The 19,545-nt window shown below is 37.9% G+C and overlaps 2 protein-coding genes across 2 annotated transcripts; one reads left to right on the forward strand and one right to left on the reverse strand.

Annotated features, from left to right (window-relative positions):
- The first annotated feature begins 689 nt into the window (after nucleotides 1-689).
- Nucleotides 690-13,611, forward strand: LOC122068683. Its single transcript, XM_042632561.1, has 4 exons — nucleotides 690-1,316; nucleotides 1,407-2,365; nucleotides 2,495-2,592; nucleotides 13,137-13,611. The coding sequence occupies exons 1-3, from the start codon at nucleotides 1,232-1,234 to the stop codon at nucleotides 2,585-2,587; spliced, it is 1,137 nt and encodes a 378-aa protein (XP_042488495.1). The 5' UTR covers nucleotides 690-1,231; the 3' UTR covers nucleotides 2,588-2,592; nucleotides 13,137-13,611.
- Nucleotides 13,612-14,496: 885 nt separating this feature from the next.
- Nucleotides 14,497-16,443, reverse strand: LOC122068688 (membrane protein PM19L-like). Its single transcript, XM_042632565.1, has 4 exons — nucleotides 16,251-16,443; nucleotides 15,147-15,366; nucleotides 14,995-15,040; nucleotides 14,497-14,878 (listed from the first exon to the last, which is right to left on the reverse strand). Exons 1-4 carry the CDS (start codon nucleotides 16,360-16,362, stop codon nucleotides 14,783-14,785), a joined length of 474 nt encoding a protein of 157 aa, XP_042488499.1. The 5' UTR covers nucleotides 16,363-16,443; the 3' UTR covers nucleotides 14,497-14,782.
- Nucleotides 16,444-19,545: the final 3,102 nt, after the last annotated feature.

Raw genomic sequence — 19,545 nt, forward strand, 5'->3', positions numbered from 1 at the left:
CGCCATATCCACCTATTGAAATTATAATATCATCTATCCATATGACACAACTAAGTATATAATCTCAAAATTACACTGATGAACAATTCGTGAAAGAAAATATTTACATATTAAAATTGTGGTTGACAAAAAAAAAAAACAAATCTATGTGACACATGTTTGATCCTTATCAAACCAACTCTATGCTAATCCTTTTACTAATGTCAGTATATAATGTCATTATCAACATTATATCCTTTATTCCTTATATAAACAAGTGTTTGTCTCTCATTTGACAAGCTCACTCCCATGGTGGGTTGTTCCTAACAAAATTTGGCCTTGTCGGTAGCATTTAATTTTGAAACCCTGAAACATTTATGAAATTGTCCTTATCAGAACCGTTCAATTGACCTCATCCCAATTCCAAACCTAAAATCTCTCTCCCACCCTAACCTTGTTTTTCAAAATTTTTGACCGGATGCTCTCCAATCCATCGGTGCACATCGAACGGTTGACAGCATTCAACATACACCCCAATCATTGGATTCCATTTAATTTACTCTCTTTATCCCTCGAATCATCCGCTAATAATCGCAGGTGAATAAGTTGTTGAGTTAATGCCTAGATTTTATATAAAAATTAAAAAAATACGTTCCCTTGGTTGAGGCAATGTCCAGAATCTATAAAAATGCGTAGCCACCCGTGAACAACGAGAGAGAGAGATTTTGGAAAATCGAAGATAAGGAAACAAGGCAAAATGCGTCATCCTCATCGTCAATTAAATACAAATCGTGGGGTTGGCGATCTCCGTACAGCTATTACTCGCTTGTATTTGGCTTAGCTCACTTCTACTTCATCCTCTCACTCGGACAGTCACTCTCTCTCTCTCTCTCTGCGGTTTCTCTTTCTAAACTCCCGCCCTTCGCAAGCCCCGAAAGTAACATCCTCTCCATATTCTTTCTTTAATTTAGATTCACAATCTTCTTTATAGTTTTCAAACCGACTCTCAATTCAAACCCTCCAAATTCTACCAGACCCACCTTTCCATTTCCCTTTCCCTCTCATCTCTTTTCTAGATCCGTAGATAACAATCTTTTTTAATCTCAAAGCAAGCCCATTAAAGAAATATCAGAGAACAGAGAAAAGGGTTTGCAGGGACCGTTTACAGAGTGTCGAAGAAGAGAGGAACTCACGTCTCACCTTTCTCTCACCGCCATCATCTTCACTTACTCTTAGCCTATAATAACCCATCATGCCACCAGGTTCAAAGAAGAGAAAGGCTGTCAAGAAAAAGAAAGAAAAGGCCAACAACCATTCAACAACTAACAATCAACAAGGTGCATACTTACCACTACTAGCTTTGTGGGTTCTTTTCTGTTGTTAATGTTTTGTTGGATTGATTTCATTTCGTTTGTTAATTCAATTAGTGCCAGAAATTGATGATCTGATAACCCATGAGGAGAAAGATAGTGATGGTGGTGAAATCAGTTCCCCTAAATCACAGCCAGAGAATCCGTCAATAACGGAGAAGGAAGAACAGGGGGAGGTGGATAGGCAGGGTTGGGATTCTCATCCTTCTGGATCGGTTGTTATCGAAGATTCTAAATCGATGGAAGTTGCCCAAAATGGCACTGGAAATGGCGAAGCCAAAAATAAGCAAGAAGAGGTGTTAGAGGAGGTGGAGGTTGTTCAGGATATTGAGGTTACTAGGGAGTTGAAGCCTGAGGATGATGAGGTTGTGAAGGACATTCAGATTACGAAGGAGTTGAAGCCTGATGAGGTTTATGAGAGCAAGAATGATATTATTGTGTCTGTTGAGCGAGATGCTGGTAGTTTTAGCAGTAGTAGCAGTTCTGATGATGAATCCCCACTGGTCGATGAGAAATCCCAGGTTATGGAATCAGAGAAGATGGAAGAGGAGGAAAAGGGTGGTGGTTCAGTCATGGAAACCACAGCCGTTGTTGATTCGGTGCAGGAATTGGAAGAGGTGAAGATTGCTACTTCAGTTTTGGACACTGCTACTGACAACGATTTGGTTGGGACGTTGGAGGAAAGTTCTAGTTCAGTCATTGAAACTACACATACTGTTGATTCGGCAGAGCCAGTTGTTTCATTGACTGAGGAGGTTACTGAGTCTTTTGCATCCAGTACTGTTGAGGATAATGGGGTTTCTGATGAGATTGGTTTGGCATCGAAGGATAATGAGGAGATATCATTGCCTTTGTCAAATGAGACTGTGGGGGCTTCGGATGTAATTGAATCAGTGGCAAAGGAAAGTGAGGATAAGATGTTGCAACCTTCTGATGCTCCAATTGTTGAAACTAGTGGTACTGGTAGTGCTGAATTACCCAAAGACCCTGCAATTCCAGAAATATCAGAAAACCAGGTCAGCAACTTTGAACTTTGAAAAGAAAGCAATTTTCCAGTTTTTGTTGGATTGGTTTTTTACCTTTTAATATCTTTTTCTATATTTATCAAAAAATGAAATAAACTGTTGTATTTTCCGCTCTTTCAGCCACTGTTGGGCACAATTCCCCCACCAATAGAAAGGACTTCTTGGAAGAGTTGCTGCGGCATATTTGATGTTCTGAAAGGCTCAAACAGATAGATCAGGTGAAAATAAAAAAAAAAACTATAAGAACTGTGTTACTTCTTGTTTTCAGAATTAAGATCTCCCCAGTCATTTTCTTCCATGCATTCTATTGTGGATCTTGCTTGGGATGGAGAAAGGGTATGTCAACTAGTAGTTATTATTGTTGTAGATGGACTCTTGTGTGTTGTTGCAATTTCATTTTGCTTGCTTATCCATATGATTATGAAGCAATCAATGTGATGAATGAAAATTCATACAGTTATTAAACTATATGTGACTGGAGCGACTTTGCATTTATATGTATATGTGATTGTAGTTTAGAAGAACAAACAATTTTCATTTAAAAAAAACCCGTTTTTAAGGACAAACATTATTGGAAGAAAGTAAAGAGATTCGTATATGCTAATACACATAGTTGTCAAGGCAACCTAAGGCAGTGGAGGGGCGCCCAGGTGACCCAAGTGTTATTCCCCCCCTCCCCACCCTACCCTTTTCCCATGATCCCATCAATTAGTATGCTATAACTCATGGCTTATAACAAACAATTTTCATTTAAAAAAAACCCGTTTTTAAGGACAAACATTATTGGAAGAAAGTAAAGAGATTCGTATATGCTAATACCCATAGTTGTCAAGGCAACCTAAGGCAGTGGAGGGGCGCCCAGGTGACCCAAGTGTTATTCCCCCCCTCCCCACCCTTTTCCCATGATCCCATCAATTAGTATGCTATAACTCATGGCTTATATAATATATAATATACCTATGCTTATATAATACATAAAAAATCAACAGTATGCCACATCAACTCATCAAGAATCACTAAGAAAATAGGTGTATAACCACTAACCAGTATACTAGATACAAAGGTAGATATAGTCAGTCCCAATCATAATATCATACAACAGTGCGAACTGCAAATCAGATTATCAGAACTTAAAATAAAGTAAGAATCAATCAACGTTTAGGGTAGTGGGCATTTGGACAGAACATGAAATCAAGTAATTATTAATCAGCATTCAGCAGGAATTAAACAGAGAAGAGATAAAAGGAAAAGAAAAAAAAGGAGAAGAAGAGGAAGAACTGAAACATAACCAAAGAATGGGGAAAAAAGAAAAGGAGAAAAAAGGGGAGAAGAAGAAATAAGAATCAAAGGAGAGGAAAAAGAGGGAAAAAAATGTTACTGCCCGATAGAGAAGAGAAGGGGAAAAGGAAAAAAAAAAAGGAAAAGAAAAGGAAGAGAAGATGCCCGCCCCCTCAGAATCAGGGGTTGCAGCCGCCTGCTGGGATCAGACTCTAAATTGTTGCCGGAAGTGAAGTGGAAGTGGAAGTGTGCTGTCACTGCTAGGTTTTGGTATTTGGTAGTTTGGTTAACAATAATAGAACAATGACGAAAGAATGGTTTTTTTCTTTTCAATTTTTTGTTTAAGAAAGTGATTGCACGCTTCTCAACTGTATGATATTATCTACACAAGCAAATGGAATTGTTAGAAATAGCATCTGTTTATATTAAAAAAATGCATAGACCTTCCAGACATAAAGATGTCTTAAGTTGTTCAAGGCATCGCCCAAAGCACCAAGGTATTCTCCTTCCAAGACTCCAGCAAAGCGAGGTGTTGCCCAGGCCCCAAAAAAAGCCTACACATCTAGGCGCTAGGCGGTGCCTTGACAACTATGTTAATATCATCTAAAAAAGGTTGACAAAGTTGTATTGTTTGTTATGTCATGTCAGATGGAAGTATAAGCATTATGGATTTTTCCACCCTGATGAAGTAATAGAACATATTGATATAATAGATTTATGACTCTTGTTTCCCTGTTTTATCAATAACACTGGAAATTGGATACGGGAACAACAGCTAGAGTTAGATCTTATTAATAATAGGTCAAATGTCTTTACTCCATCCTTACTCATATTGACGTATTGGTAACAGTGCCTATCTGTATTCTGTGCCATGGATGGGTGAGGCTATTATCTTGAAGGAATTGCCACTCTTAAAACTTTTAAAAGTGGCAGAGTATAGCACTTTCGATTGTTTATAACATCTTGATATGTATCCACGCATTATTTGTGTAGCACAAATGTACTCTCATAGAAGGTTGAGGGGGCCATGAACCTCATTTTTTCCATTTGAAGTTTCTCTTGAAGATTTCTTCACATTAATCTGTCCTTTTTTGCTCCTTTTTTTTTTATTTTTTATTTTAAGATTCCAAACTAATAATTTCTGGAAAAAAAAGAAGGTTTCCAGACTAATTACCTCGGACAAGCATATCCTGTAGAGATCTTTATTATGACTAATCTTCCAAGGGTTTCTTAGTATAATCCCTGATGCCCTTTATGAGGATTACCCACCGTTGCTTAATCTTATTCCAGTTTGTGAAGTATATGATTCGAAACGCTGCTCCATGGTGGACAACCTTTCTACCGTCGAACACTTGAACTGCTTCAGCACGTGGAAGGTTAGTAGCTTCTGGAGCCTGGAGCATTAGAACTCTCCTCAGCCACGGCAAAGCTAGTCCATCTAGGAACCAACTCTACATCTAACACTTACAACAAAACTGACAATATATGAGATCAAACTAATTGGTACTTGGACTGTAAACTCAGTAAATAGACATAAATCTATGACATACAGGACTGCTTTTAGAAGAAGACTCTACGAGCCGAGGAGTTATTGAAACCCCTATGAGGTGACTTGGTTCTCCAACCGAGGAGTACACAAGGCCACTGACACCTACTAGACCTATGGGGCACAGGACCAGACCAATTAACATATCCCAACCATAGACAAAGGCAAGGCCCCAGTGGACAATGGATTTGAGACCAAGTGCTATCATTGTCAATATGGGCACTTTGCTTAATTCTGCCCTATGAAACTGAAAGGCAACCCTATAGTGGTTGCACTAGAAGAAAATCCTGTTACAGAATTTTCTGATTGAGTTCCCCCTGAGGAGGTAGTCGAGGAGCAGCCTAACGATGATGGTGATGAGGGGTATAAAGAGAATTATGAAGTTAATGTTATATGCTCGATTCCATTGGCTGAAACCGATTAAGAGGGCAGTGATGAATAAACCAAAGATCTTGATACGAAAGTAGAGATTGAGATTATGGATAAAGAAGTTGAAGATACAGTTGTGGACTTCTTTATGAACGGATCATTCATATTTGATGCAGATTATGAAGTTGAGCACATTGAGTTCACGATTCCACTAAAGTTCTTTGAAGAACAAGCTCTAGAACTTGAGGATTTCATTCCTAACATCCTTGATCTACCCAAGTTCTGTTGTGGCTTGAAGTTGGATGTACATCATATGAAGATGATCCAACGACTTCACAAAACTCAAGGATAAGTTTTTCTTAAGCCAGGGAGAGTTGATGCAGGATTCCAGCAAGAAGAGAAGAAGAAGAAGCTGTTATTTTGGGTTCGGTTTAGTTTTATGGGTCAACCTGGACCTACTACCTATGGTTCAATAAGTTCAAGTTAGACCTAATTTCTAGTCCCCTGTGGGTTATAGGGGTCATGTGTTTATTATTTTTGGGGTTTTTGTTGTAATAGGCCAATTCTATAAGCCCAAACATAAGGGTTTGAAGCCTATACGAGACTAGGTGGTTGGTTTCTAGTTTGTAGCAGTCGTCGTCGTCTAGAACACCTTTTTTTTTTTTTTTTTTTTCTTTTTTTTTTTCTGTTGAACTCTTTTGCTTATGCATGAAGAGCTATTATTTTCTTGTATTGTTGCAAGGTTCTAAATAAAGGAGTAGGGGATCATACTACCCCAACGTTTTGACAAACTATGGCTCTATGCTTGTTATTTCTATGTGTTATGCAGAATGCTCTTGCGAGAAGCAATAGCGACCTTGGTGGGATGCCAAGAGGACTGGTGAGATGCTGGTCAAGTTCTAGGTTGGAGGCCTAGTCCATATCTCTCTTCCTCTATGCTTTTCTCCTTTTTTCCCATGGTCAGATTTTCACTTTTTCTTGCATATACTACTTTACTCCCATATTTTTTTCCTTTGAGTTCTATTCTGTCCACTAACTGTTATCTGAGGTTCTTATTAAGTTTTGGACAGATCCTTGTGCTGACCCCAGGACAATTCCATTGCTTCCACTAATAATTGGTTGCACACAACCCTCTCTGATTGCCGCGGCAACATTCTTTCCTCACTTTATTTTCTAATTTTCTTAGTTTCTAATTCTGGCTGCTTGCTAAATCTGTTCAGTCTTGTTTCTAAAATAATACTTTTTTTTTTTCAATTTTGATTATCACTTGCTATTCTACGATCTTAGTTGCGGGTTTCCTGAAGTTACTAATTCTGAATGCTGTTTCCATCTAGTTGCTTTTTTGGTTACCTGCTGATTATTCCTAATCCGACTGTTGGATTAAGAATAATCAGCAACATGGATCCTTTTTCTCCAATCAGCTCATAGCCATACTTCTAACTAGTTATTTTCTTCTTTCCTTTTATTTATTTATTTATTTTTCTGTGGATACTGCCATGTGTTTGTCAGTTCTTCCCCTCTGGAAGAATGTCGTTTCTAACATGTCTCAGCTACTGCTTGTGTTTGCCGGTTCTTCCCCTCTGGCAGATAGTCATTCCTATCATGTTGTCTCAGCTACTGCTTGTATGCACCATAAATCTCTTTGTGATCGATACCCTGATCCCCACCCTGCGGAAGGAAAGCTTCCAAGATCACTTTTTCCTACCTGGTGCTCAGTGCATAGGCTTGAGCTACTCTCCACTTCAACATTAGAAAAGTTTTTAAGGGTTCTACCAATTTGCATGAGCTAATGCCTTTGACTTTCTTTGAATCAGTTCATGGGGTGAGACCATATCTCCTTGGCTTTCTTGGGATTGATTGGATCATTAAATTAAGTCTTTTCTTAAGGCCTGTTTCTTCCTGTAGATGTAGTGGTAGAATGTATAAAGAAAAACTTCCTTACTATTTGGGAAAAGGTTTGTGCTGCATACCTTCTGATCTGATGCTCAAGCTTTACTAATATAAATTTGCGGGGGAGGAAAAACTTAATACGTGGCTCAGGTGATCAGAAGTTGCTGGCCCTAATGATATGAAATTGTACTTTGCCCTACATCAATAAAAAAATAGCAAGCTTTTCTTTGGGCAAGAGAATTCTAGTGTTGAATACAAAGGAATCTGTGGCCAAGTTTGTTTTGATACAAAATAATATAGGCCAGGGTTCCAAAACCCGATTTGGATTGCTTATAGGCCCAGTCAAGTGCTAAGCAATTCAAATAATTAGTCGATGGCAATCCTGTAAATTAATGAAGTTCAAAGCTAAAAAGAGAAGGGACAAATTATGCATGTACGCAGGTGGAAGTAGATTTATAAGTGGGGAGGGTAGTTCTGGAATAAAATGTAAGATAAGGATAAAGCTAGATAAAAAAGAAGGGGAGGGCAGCTGGGTCAATTAATTAAGAGGATGTTAAATTGCGAAGAAGCTGCATACATTACGACCCTCCTCAGACCCCACAGTGGCGGGAGCCTCATGCACTGGGTATGCGGTATGCCCCCCTCCCTTTCTTTAAAAAAAGAAAAAAAAGAAAAATCCTGAAGGAGGGGGAAATCTTCAACCTCTTACAATGTGCAGAACTAGTGAAGGGAGCTTCTTATGATCAGTCCAGCCCGTCATCTCGGCGCCAACACGAGAAAACCACAATCAGGTTCTCAGTCCCTTACTATATGAACTTCGAATCATAGGAATGTCATCAAGAAAGCATTGAGCGAAAGACCAGGCCCCCTAAAACTGACTATGGCGATAAGGACAGAATCAGCTCTACAACTTGAGTTGGTTCTCTCTGCTGGTAGATTCCATTCCCTCAAAACCTAGAAGCGATGTCCTCCCAAGCAATTGAAGGTGTTCCCTGATTTATTGACTAATACAGGTTTAAGAGATGGAGTTCCAGTGAACTCTTTACAGAATAACAGAATCGTACCACAGAGAAAACAAAAACTGTATCTGGAAATAAGGATGGATAAAGGGAAGAGGATCTTGCATGGGGATGGGAGAGAAAGAGGGAAGAGGAGAGAAAGAGAACATGATGGCCAGCAGGACATGCCACATCACAGTGACTCGAAACCAATCATTTTCAATCAACTAACTTCTCCAATGTATTACAAGCATATTTAAAAGAAAAGAATTCACATCTAGTTAGGAAAATAAACAAACTAGGAAACTTAGGAAGGAAACTACTCAAAGAAGGAAACTGAAGTAAGACTATATCTACCCTATATAGAACTTGTAATAAAAGGATTACAAGAAAGTTCAAAATAAATGAAAAATTATCCTGCGAGAACCAAATCCCAATACGGGTATGGTCTCCGTTTGGGCCTTGGGGCTCTTAAACAGGTTCAGTCCAGACTAGGAAGTGTTCCTTCATCAAGACATTAAAAAACCCACCCATTGTCTCCTATAGTCTGATTACACACGATTGAAACCCTTCTTTTCTCAATTCTCCTTCCTCCCGAATGATTCAATCTCTCCACTTCCCTTTTCCAATACACTGCTACCATGCCTTATCCCAGCGAGTGCTGTTGAGTTTAGTGAACCATTAAGCGACTGTTCAGGTTATCTTGGCATGAAGAAAAAGGGGGGAGAGGCGGAGAAGACAACACGGGAGCTGCTTCTCAATCCCATAGTACGATTTAGCCCCCCCTCTCTCTCTCTCTCTCTTTTCAAAACCCACCCTTAAATTTTCTTTTCCCCTTTCTAATCCGCACAGTTTTTCTTTGAAATAGCTTCACTTGTAACTCCCCTGCGTCTTCCTGGTAAATCCTAACGGCACACCCTTCTCCAAGGTAAGTTCGATCTCTTTCTCTCTCTCTTTTCCCAAAATTTCATCTCTTTCCCTGTTCAACTTTGAACTCTGTGTTCAGTGTGATGGTATGAGATGCAATGTGATGCATTAATTATGTAATTCTGTACAGAGTAGGTGATTATTAGGCGAGGATTTTGCAAGCCTTTGAGGGTGTATTTTTTGGTTTGTAAAAAAAGTAATGCTTTTTAAACCGGTTCAGAAAATATGCCCTTTTTTTGTTGTATCTATAGGAGCAAAATGGAAAACGCCATGGAACAGCTGTTTTAAATGCATTTTAATTAACTATGGTGAGATCCGGTGGGAGATCAGCTTGTGACATGATCGTAGGTAAGGAATAAAACAGATTGGAGAGAAAATTTGACAAATAACCAAAAACAAATCAAATGTGCGGAAAACTCTGATCGAATTGTCTACTTAGTGGAACATGGTTGCAAAAGATGATTTAACTGATGGACATATTTCAATTTATGGAAGAATCCAACTTGAATTCAGACTAAGAACAAAAATTCAATGGCTGGAATATTTTAGTGTTCAAACCGTAACCAAATTATGAACTGATTTTGTGATTAACAGTAGTCTGAACCTTAAACAGTAATCTGAAATCAAAACCATGGTTGTCAAAGTGCTAGGCGACCCAAGGCATTGGGGAGGGGTCAAAATATAAGGCAACACCAACAAGGCACCTATCCAAAATTATCGCCTGGATGTCCAAGTGGCGCCTTGACAACTATGATTAAAACCAGAAAGCTAAACCAGAAAATAGAGATTTAGAAGTAGACTTGAAGAAGGATTCTTGAAAATCGATTTGTTTTAGGGTTTTGAAAACAACTTCTAAACTAGAAATGAGAAATAGTAAATTAAAATCAAACTGGAAGGCTAAAACAAATTGATTTTCATAATGGAAGCATATAACGAAGGTGCCTCTTTTTCATAATGTAAGTTTTGCTGATTTGTTTTATTATTTCTTTTCCCGTTTGTCTTTCAGGTGGGGGAGGGGAATTCACCCGCACTTGAACTGTAAAGTCAGAAAATAATTAACTTGAATAGCGTGTGCGGGTTTGATCTGACCACCTTGATCCTACTTACAGACACAGACATGGAAGCCATCTGCCAACAAGCCAAAGTAACACGAGAGAAAATTTGACCAAACACTGAAGGAAGATCGCGTAAAAGGAATGTCAATTGGAAGCTGAATAATACCCCTCTTGTGAGTAACATAGATACAAGATACTCAGCAACTGATGAGCTTTTAATGGACCCGGGAAAAGGGCCAGGGCCTTTTTTAAGTAGCCCATTAACAGGGGATAATGAGAAGATCCTTATGCCAGGGAAAGGAGAATATTTCTCGTTCTCAGCTTGTTTGCTGGAAGTAGTTACATGGCAGCCATGAAGGACATCTAGGAAAAATTCCCACAATAGCAAGTCCAACCCAAAACCAACAAACAACACAAAATATAAAGTATGAGAAGAAGAATACAACATGAAGAACAAAAACACAAAGGGCTGTCCACCATAAAGAGTGGCTGCATTGACCATTAAACATTATAAGCAAAGAACCATTCTATTAACTCAGCTCCTCTACTGAATTTAAGCAAGCCCTTGATTGACAGATGAAGAGGAAGAAAAACCCTAGGTCACGCAACCCTAAAATTTTTATGGTGAAGAAAAACCCCCAATCCAAGATCGATGTTGCAGAGGAGAAGAGGCATTTTGTCAATTTGTTCCTTCGATTTATTTCTGGAATACAGAAACAAATTTAAATTTCCTTGTGTTTCTCAATATTTCTATTCCAAATGCTTGGTTATGTTACCAAACAGCCCCTAAAAGGCCCAACCTATAACTTAACTACCCAAAGCTTGTTTTCAGCCCATTGGACTGCCTCTTGTCCCTTGTGGGCCTTATAGACTTAATTCTAGGCTTCCATATGAGATCAACGTCTAATGTGGCTGCATTGAAAGGCCAAACATAACTTGAGTTGACGTAGGTACAAGAAGCATGAGTTCTTTTGATTTACATGAAGATATCCCTGGATGGAGTTGAATGGACATAACATGTTTTATATTGTACAAACCAAGTAATTGGCATAGTTTCTTGTTAAGTTGATAGGAATTGTATGTACAGTTTTATGCATCTAGAGATTTTTATGGATAATTTCTGATAGCTTGACATGGTAATAAAACTTCCATGATTGCCTAGCAAAAAATCATGCGTAGGCTGTTACAGGGTAATATTTGGTGAGGATGTGGAATAGCCACACCTGGGCAAGTAATCTTTCCTGCATCTTGGAGCCATATAGACATCATCTTTCACAATTGATTGTGGTTCAGGATCGAGTGGAATTTTGTTTTCTGGCTGGAATAGAATTGTGCTTTGATTGTATCTTCAGGCTAGTGAGGCCTAAGTCTAATATCAACAGTGCCCACTCAAATGATTCTGCTCCTTATGTATCTCCATTTGTCTTTGGCATTTCACATGGGCTTATTATCCTCACTGTATTGTATTTTTCTACCAGATCAGATATGGTAGGAACATAATGGACTTTGGATGCCTGTTGGATCCTGATAGGATTCCTTCCCTTGGTTTGGGTTTTAAGCTATGATCTTTGGAACAGACAGGATTCACAACAAACCTCCAAAATCCTGAAAAGTTGACATGGCTATGTAAATTTTGTCAATCAGTTATACTTGACATATATTTGAATATCTCCACAATTGGTCATACCTATTTTCCTTCTTGACGGGAAAAGATCGAATTTTATAACTGTTTCATGCTTAGCTCATGGAAGAGTATTTCTGTCCTCTAGCCTCTTTGGTTGGATAAAAATTATATCATATAGTTGATAGAGCAAGTTGATGCTAGGCCCATCTAATGTGCATGTATTTGTACTTATATTATATAATGCTAGTAAAGCAAGAAAAATTAACAATCCAATGAAATTTAGGATAGAAAGGAAACATTAAAGTGGAACCATGTTGAGCCACCTTACATGCATGAGATGCAGACCAGTGTTCTTATCAAACGAGAACGAGAAACAAAATATGAGAAAGCAATGAGAAGGATTAAGCCCAAGTAAATACATAGAGAGCAATCCAGTGCATGAGGCTCCCACTACTGCGGGGTCTGGGACGGGCAGATGTATGCAGCCTTAACCCCCTGCTTTTCAGGAGAGGCTGTTTCCAAGTTTCGAACCTTTTACCAACATGTTGCAATTGTGCAACATAACTGCTGTGCCACAGGCTCTCTCAAGAAAATGCATCTGAAGGATAAATGGACGGAAGCACTTTGGAACTGTTATTGGCTCTTTCCTTTTAGTTCATGATTCATGAGTGGTTTAAAATTTTAATCTGCTACTGACCTGAGAAAAATCTTGACTTATTCCTCTTATTCCCCTTTTTATTTTATTTGAAATGGAAGCTATGAAGATTTGAAGTACTTCATGCAAGTAAATAAGGACTTGGAGGAAATGATGTTCTATGTTGCCAAATCTGTAAAGAAAATGGGTGGATGCTCTTTCTTTACCATTGGAATGTTGTGATGTTTCCTTTCCTAGGGTTTGCCATAATACCTCTTAGTTTGACACCTCAGGTTGAAAAATGTGAAAAAAGATGCCATAAACTTGGTTCATTTTCATGTTCATCGTATGACTTAAAAGGCATGCATGTGATTGTTTCTGTTATTTATTAAGACTTCTGACTTAACTTATGTTTGATATCCATTGGTTTGTTTCTTACAGGGAGGATGCCGAGGACTTGCTATGGATAGAGAAATGGAATTGACTGATGAAGTTTATGAAGCAAGTCTGGGAAGGGATATTACTGCTTGAAGTTTTGATATACTCCTAAATAAATTGTACCTGGTGATAATATTAGTCTTCAATATTTTCTATTGAGCAATAATAGAGAAGTGACTTGATTAATTGATCAGTGTAAGGTAGTTTCATTGTTGATTAGCAGCTTGAACTTGCTACCGAAACAAAGTGTGTGTTTTGTTGTGGATGTTGCATTCTTGAACCAATATTCTTTTTAGTTTTTAAGGAAGATAGATGGTCCATGTTCGTTGGGTGTTTTTGTATGTTATAGAGTTTATAGTCAATGTTTATTATGGTAGTTCTGTAACTTTAAGAGTTTGCTTCTTTTTCATGTGTCACTGGTAATGACTTCATTTATGTGTGGTATGGCTCAATGTTGAGTTGGTGAGAGTTTGATGCATGGATATTCTTCCATTGGTTCATCTTACAGTATACTGCCTATCATCTGATGCATTGTAGAAGTGTGATTTCTAATTGCATAGTTGTAGCCGTACATCTCATTCTCTCTTTTTTTTTTTATTTTCTGGTTGGGTGGGGGGTGTAAATTTCTCCTGGGATACCTTACTTTTAGGTACCCCTTGCGTACTTAACATGTAATATATTATGTTTGGGATATATATTTTTTTTCTTTCGACTTTGCCCATACCACCTCTAGAAACTCCTCACTACCATGGACTTTGACAAAATGAACATACCCGGCTGCCACCCTCTAAACCTCTCACCCTCTTCAACCTCCCTCTAGCTCTGCCATGACCTCCGGAAGCCTTATCGCCGGGTGGGTGCTGCGGCAGATATATATATATATATATATATATATGAAACTTAATGCAGGGTGTATGAGTCCTTGGTCCTTACCCCCAGAATATAATAGAATGAAACTTTTGGAACTTGCAGATTATCAGGGTTTTGTTGACCATGGAGAAGCATACTGCCCGTGGCAGTCAAACCTGAAATGATTGTCTTTCTGTTAAGGCCTCGAGAGGTCCTGTCAAGGGATAATATGGCTAAGCCAAACTGTACCTTGAATAGATCCTGCCACTCTTTATGAGTGCCAATGTTGTAAGACTCACTCAACTGAACTGGCCAGGTTACTCCATTGGATTGGATGAAGGTGTTAAGTTCAACTAGTCATAAAAAATCTCATTATCTTTGAACTGGCCAGATTAACTCCAAGGATAAGGTGGTGGTGGCTGCTGTTGTATCTTTGGTTCTCAAACAATTTTGAAGGTGATTATGGGAATTAATAATTACCATAAAATGATAAAATGTTGGAATAACATTCATGTAGCTCAACCAACAGCTAGTTGGAATAAATTTTACTGGAATTTGAGTATTACTCCTGGGTCTCAGTGAATATGCAATATTATGAAATTAGAAACACAGTAAATTGCAGTACTTTTCAGTGTAAGTGAGAGGGAACATAATTTCACACCACACCACCACCCAACCAATCTGCGAATACAATGCTGTTCATCATGTAAATCATGAACAGGAAGATGATACAACCCGGGAAAATAAATAATAAAAAATAATGAGACTCCAAACACCTCATGTTCCACACAAATCAACTCTCAATTCCTCCTCCTGATAGACGAGGCTCCATGAATAGCAATAATATAGAAAAGCTGTGTCGCTGAAAGGATAATTAAGAATGCTTCCATTGTTCTCTGCAAAGACCAAGAAACCAAGTATTTTTATTCTCATTCATCCATAGAAAGGAAAAAACTCTTATCTTTTAACTGAAAAAAATAAATACAGAAAATAATGCTGGTGGGACACTTACTAAGCGAGCATTCCTGATGTGTTTCTCAATCTCTTTACAAGCCAAGCTACAGACAAGAACATAGTAATTTAAATCAATTAAAATTGCAAATGGAAGTAATTATTAAGTTGTAAGCTTATATATATACTATTGATGAAACTATGCAACAGTACCCCATGGCAAGTAGAGTAAGAGTCCAAGCAACAAAGGCGATTGATGCTGCGGAAGGTAAGCTTTCGGCATCCCAAGTCCGAATGTGGTGGACACCGGCTATGGCTGATGCACCACCTACAACTGAGGCAATCAAGGCAAACACCACAAAGAATCCGGTGGCCGTGTTCCCCATCGGAAAGTAGATGGGTGAAAAATGCGCTGGAAGGACTAGGTCTGGACCTGCATTTCTCATTGATAGCTTGAACAAATAAGAAACATATATACCATAAGGGAAAGAAGAAAAAATGAAATATGTATATATATATATATATATACATGTCTTCTGTCGGGCCCAATCGACATCCACTAATTTAAGGTTTCACATTATTTCTACCCGTTTAGATAATCGGGCCTCTTAGGCTAAGGTATATACATATTTCTAATAGGTCAGTAGTTTTCCAGTCCATAATCGGGCTCAAGGTAATTAGGAAAATCGGGCCACAATTGATATTTAAATTGGCTAATTGACAAATTGGACTGTAAATGGGCCATAAATGATGCTTAATGGGCTATAATTGGGTTAAATAAGATTAAACGGCCTAATCGGACTATGAACGGTCGGTTATCCTTCAGTCATAGCATTCAGTCAGTCTTACTTAGGCGTTCGTCAGGCCACCACCTTGCACTGGGACCACCCTATTATTAATGGATCGATACTAATGAAATTGAAAAGTGCTACAGTCACTTGTTCCTGGCGCGGAACTTGCTGGATATAACTTTACTTCATGATTTTCTTGATTAGGAGTGGATGGAGGGCTATGCATCATTGAGCCCAACACGCTTAGTAATTGGTCACGCCAGTCTCAGGCTTCAACGAGTTGGCACAGCCCTATTCATCCAATGTCCATCCTTGGTCACCTAAGGTGGCTGGGACTAGCTTGTTAGGCTGCTAAAATGTTTTCTTCGCCTAAGACCGGTCCTAAAACTATCAAAATTAAGTGATACCTTTAAACCTATAAAACTCAAAAATGCTATCTACAAAGAATGAACACTGAATATATCATTCTTATCAAACATACAAAAATGTAATTTCAGGTTGGTCAACAATAAGGAAGATGATTTACCAATGATGAAGCCATGGTCGATTGCTCTATTGAGGGCCCAACCTCCGATCGCCGCGACGACGACGTACATGCAGAAGTTAAGGACCAAAAGTCCGGTTGCAATAGGCTTCATTAGTACTATATCTATGTATGCACCAAGGAGATGTGCAAAGGGCAAAGAATGAAGGAATGAAGAGAGCCGAGGAGAGCACAGAATGATGGGTTGGTGGTATAGGGAGACTTGTATATATAGAGGACATGCAAGTAGTAGGCCTTTGTTCTTTTCTTCCAAAGGTGATTGTGGTTTCCAAAGGGTTTTCTCTAGTGGAGTTGTAAAGTCGATACCTTGAAATTCAAGGCAAGGAACTCAGATTTTTTAACTCTTCCTTTTCTGTGGGATTCTTCATTCTTTGATTGCTTTGCTTCCCTTCTTTGCTCTATCCGTCTTCTTCTATTCTCCCAGTAACGAAAAAGAAAAGAAGCACATCTCACTTTTAAACAAGTATATATATATATATATATATATATTTATATATGATTCCCAGGATATATAATCTCTGTTGTTTGAACTTTGAACTTCTAAAAGATGGCCCACCTCATTCTTCATAGGGGTCCTAGTTGGTTGAGAACTTTCTCAATCATTTGATCTTCTAATTTATTTAAGAACTTTAGAATAATTAGCACTGCACGTTTTTTTTTTTTCATGAAGAAAGAAAAGAAATTTATTTAATCATAGAAAGAAGTTAGTGTATCATTAATACATTTTATGGAGTTGATTTTCGCCCTCCTACCAAATAGGGCAAGTCTATGAGCTGGGTAGATTAAGTGTCTGGGTTTTTTAATTACAGTAATTTTGGTTTTTTTTTTTTTTTTGAAAATTCATAATATTCCATAAAATCATAAAGCATTCCCAAGGCCATTGCGGCTGTACTCCTTCCTTGTGGTTGAGCTAGTCCACCATGCTCTGCGAGTCAGTCCATGTCTCTACCTCTAAAACTTCCAGTGGAATTGCCCCCAATGATGGCTTGAAGGATTCCCCTTGCCTCCGATTCCTGTGCACTTCTTGCATAGCCAAAGTCAACATTCACCATTTTGAAAGAATCAATCCCCATCCTGCTTCCTTGTTATCTACATCATAACTGCCATCACAAATAAGAGTGGATGATAATTACTGTTTACCAAATACCACCGCACGTTGTTGGAGAGAAGTATGAAATATGGGACTGTATATAGTTACTGTTTACCGAAGATGCATTAGGTAGTTGATCTTATTTGAATAGGAAAACAGAGAAAACACTTCAATACTTCAATTTGTTAGGTCTTTTTTTGTGGGCTTAGCTGATACCGATTGACTTATTGGCCTGGATTAATTTAGGTTCACTATAATTGGAAGATACCTAGCCCAATCTATTGTAGAAGTGGATTAGGGATTTATGATTCTATTATAAATAGAATGATAATGGTCCTTATATTAGAACAACCAGGGGGTTTGAATCGCGAAACCCTAGTTGAAGAAACCACACAGGGAAAACAAGAACACAAATCAATTAAAATTATCAAATCATAGAGGATCGAATTGTACCTTTCACCTAGTATGTTGAAGACGATTGGCGCCAGTCACTCCCACTTTTCCTCTCTTGGCTATGGATCTTCTATAGCCCCTTAGACCTCCTTGGTTCTCTCACTTCAATGTTAAAGTGGAGAAGAGTGAATAATGGTTGTAGGGACCCAAAACCCAGTATTTATAATACTGTTCTACACCCAAAACCCTAAACTATAATGGGTTGGGCCAGCATATTCCTAAACTTGAGAGTGGACCGAACCGCTACATGCAACTTGATTCTCAACCATTTAATCAGCCCGAATAATTAATTAAGCTTATAAATCCAACAATCTCCCACTTGTGTTACATTAATTATAAATGATGTCTTTTAAATTGGTGTTGTCATAGAATCTCATTGCATTAACCACTCTCACTGTGATTCAGTTGAAAAATCACTTACATTGAATAACAGCAGAAGATGCACATCAATATATGACATACAACTTTCTGCCATTACAAACATAAGTAAATTTTTCAACACGAATCTATGGTGGATATTAATATGAAAATATTGACATATCATCAAAAAACACTGTTGTCATTTCATATAGGTCATTAATTGTGGTATTAACATATATTATGGCAATTCACCTTTGATCTGAGGTTAATATCTAACTATAGCTTTTCGCTTATAAATTGTGGCAAATATTACTTTTGAATTGTGGCAAATACTGCCTTTTAAACTGTGATAAATATTACCTATAACTGAGGCAAGTACTGCCTATAAAACATTCTCAAATTAAACAATAAAGCAATTAATAAATGGAATAACTATGCATATTATAAATGCTAATACATAATCATAATTCATCAAACTGTGCCCCAAAACATACAACCTAAAGTTTCAAAACATAAACAAACTGTCAACAAAAATCAAAAGCTCCCACTAATCAAGCATTTCAAATAATTCAATAATTTATTTAAAGAAATCCTAATTACTTAATGACATCAACTTCTACTCGCTCTCAATTGTTGACGATCAATTCACCTCACCCTTTCTTGGCATCCTCTTATTTATCAGCCCTAGAATTCTTTGTCTTTTCTAACCATTTCTTGAAAATAAAACAGTCCTTCTTCACATGTCATTTTTTGCAGCACCAGAAACACTCTGCGTTCTTAGTTTTCTCTTCATCATGAGTATTCTGAGATGTCTCAAACTCTTGAGAGCCCTTAGTCTTGTCATATGGCTTGAAGTTTCATTTCTTGGAAAGATTCTTGTTCCTTCTGCTTGGTCCACTAGAAGATCCCTTGTAGAATGTTGTATTTGCACTCTCAAACCTGCTTTGTTTCAATTTTTCTTCCTCTTGAGTGCGAATAGAAATAAGCTCATTTAAGCTGCATACATCTTTCAGTACAATGTGGGTAGTTTGGATAACCTTAATTTGACTAGGAAGAGTATTCAATGGAATGTGAATAATATATTCTTCATCAATCTGTATTCCAAGATTCTTAAGTTTACTAGCATCAGTAGCTACACCCAAAATGTATTCCTTGATACTCCCATTTCCATCATACATTGTATTTATTAGCCTGGACATCAATGTGGTTTTCTCAGCTTTCTTATTAAGTTCAAACCTAGCTTTAATAGTATCCAAGAATTATTTGGTAGTGTCTTTGATTTCTATATTCCCAAGTATAATTTTAGAAACAACATTTTTCACAACCAGTATACACTTTCTGTTTGCATTTGTCCATTTCTTAAACTTGGTCTTT

Source organism: Macadamia integrifolia, unplaced genomic scaffold, assembly GCF_013358625.1.
Source record: "Macadamia integrifolia cultivar HAES 741 unplaced genomic scaffold, SCU_Mint_v3 scaffold451, whole genome shotgun sequence".
NCBI lineage: Eukaryota > Viridiplantae > Streptophyta > Magnoliopsida > Proteales > Proteaceae > Macadamia > Macadamia integrifolia.

Coding starts and splice junctions, on each gene's coding strand:
- LOC122068688 (XM_042632565.1), bottom strand. CDS start 16,362: ATGAAGCCTATTGCAACCGGACTTTTGGTCCTTAACTTCTGCATGTAC. Junction 15,041..15,146: donor CTTACTCTACTTGCCATGGG/GTACTGTTGCAT, acceptor TCTTGTCTGTAG/CTTGGCTTGTAAAGAGATTG. Junction 14,879..14,994: donor ACATCAGGAATGCTCGCTTA/GTAAGTGTCCCA, acceptor TGGTCTTTGCAG/AGAACAATGGAAGCATTCTT.
- LOC122068683 (XM_042632561.1), top strand. CDS start 1,232: ATGCCACCAGGTTCAAAGAAGAGAAAGGCTGTCAAGAAAAAGAAAGAA. Junction 1,317..1,406: donor AACAACTAACAATCAACAAG/GTGCATACTTAC, acceptor TAATTCAATTAG/TGCCAGAAATTGATGATCTG. Junction 2,366..2,494: donor CAGAAATATCAGAAAACCAG/GTCAGCAACTTT, acceptor CCGCTCTTTCAG/CCACTGTTGGGCACAATTCC.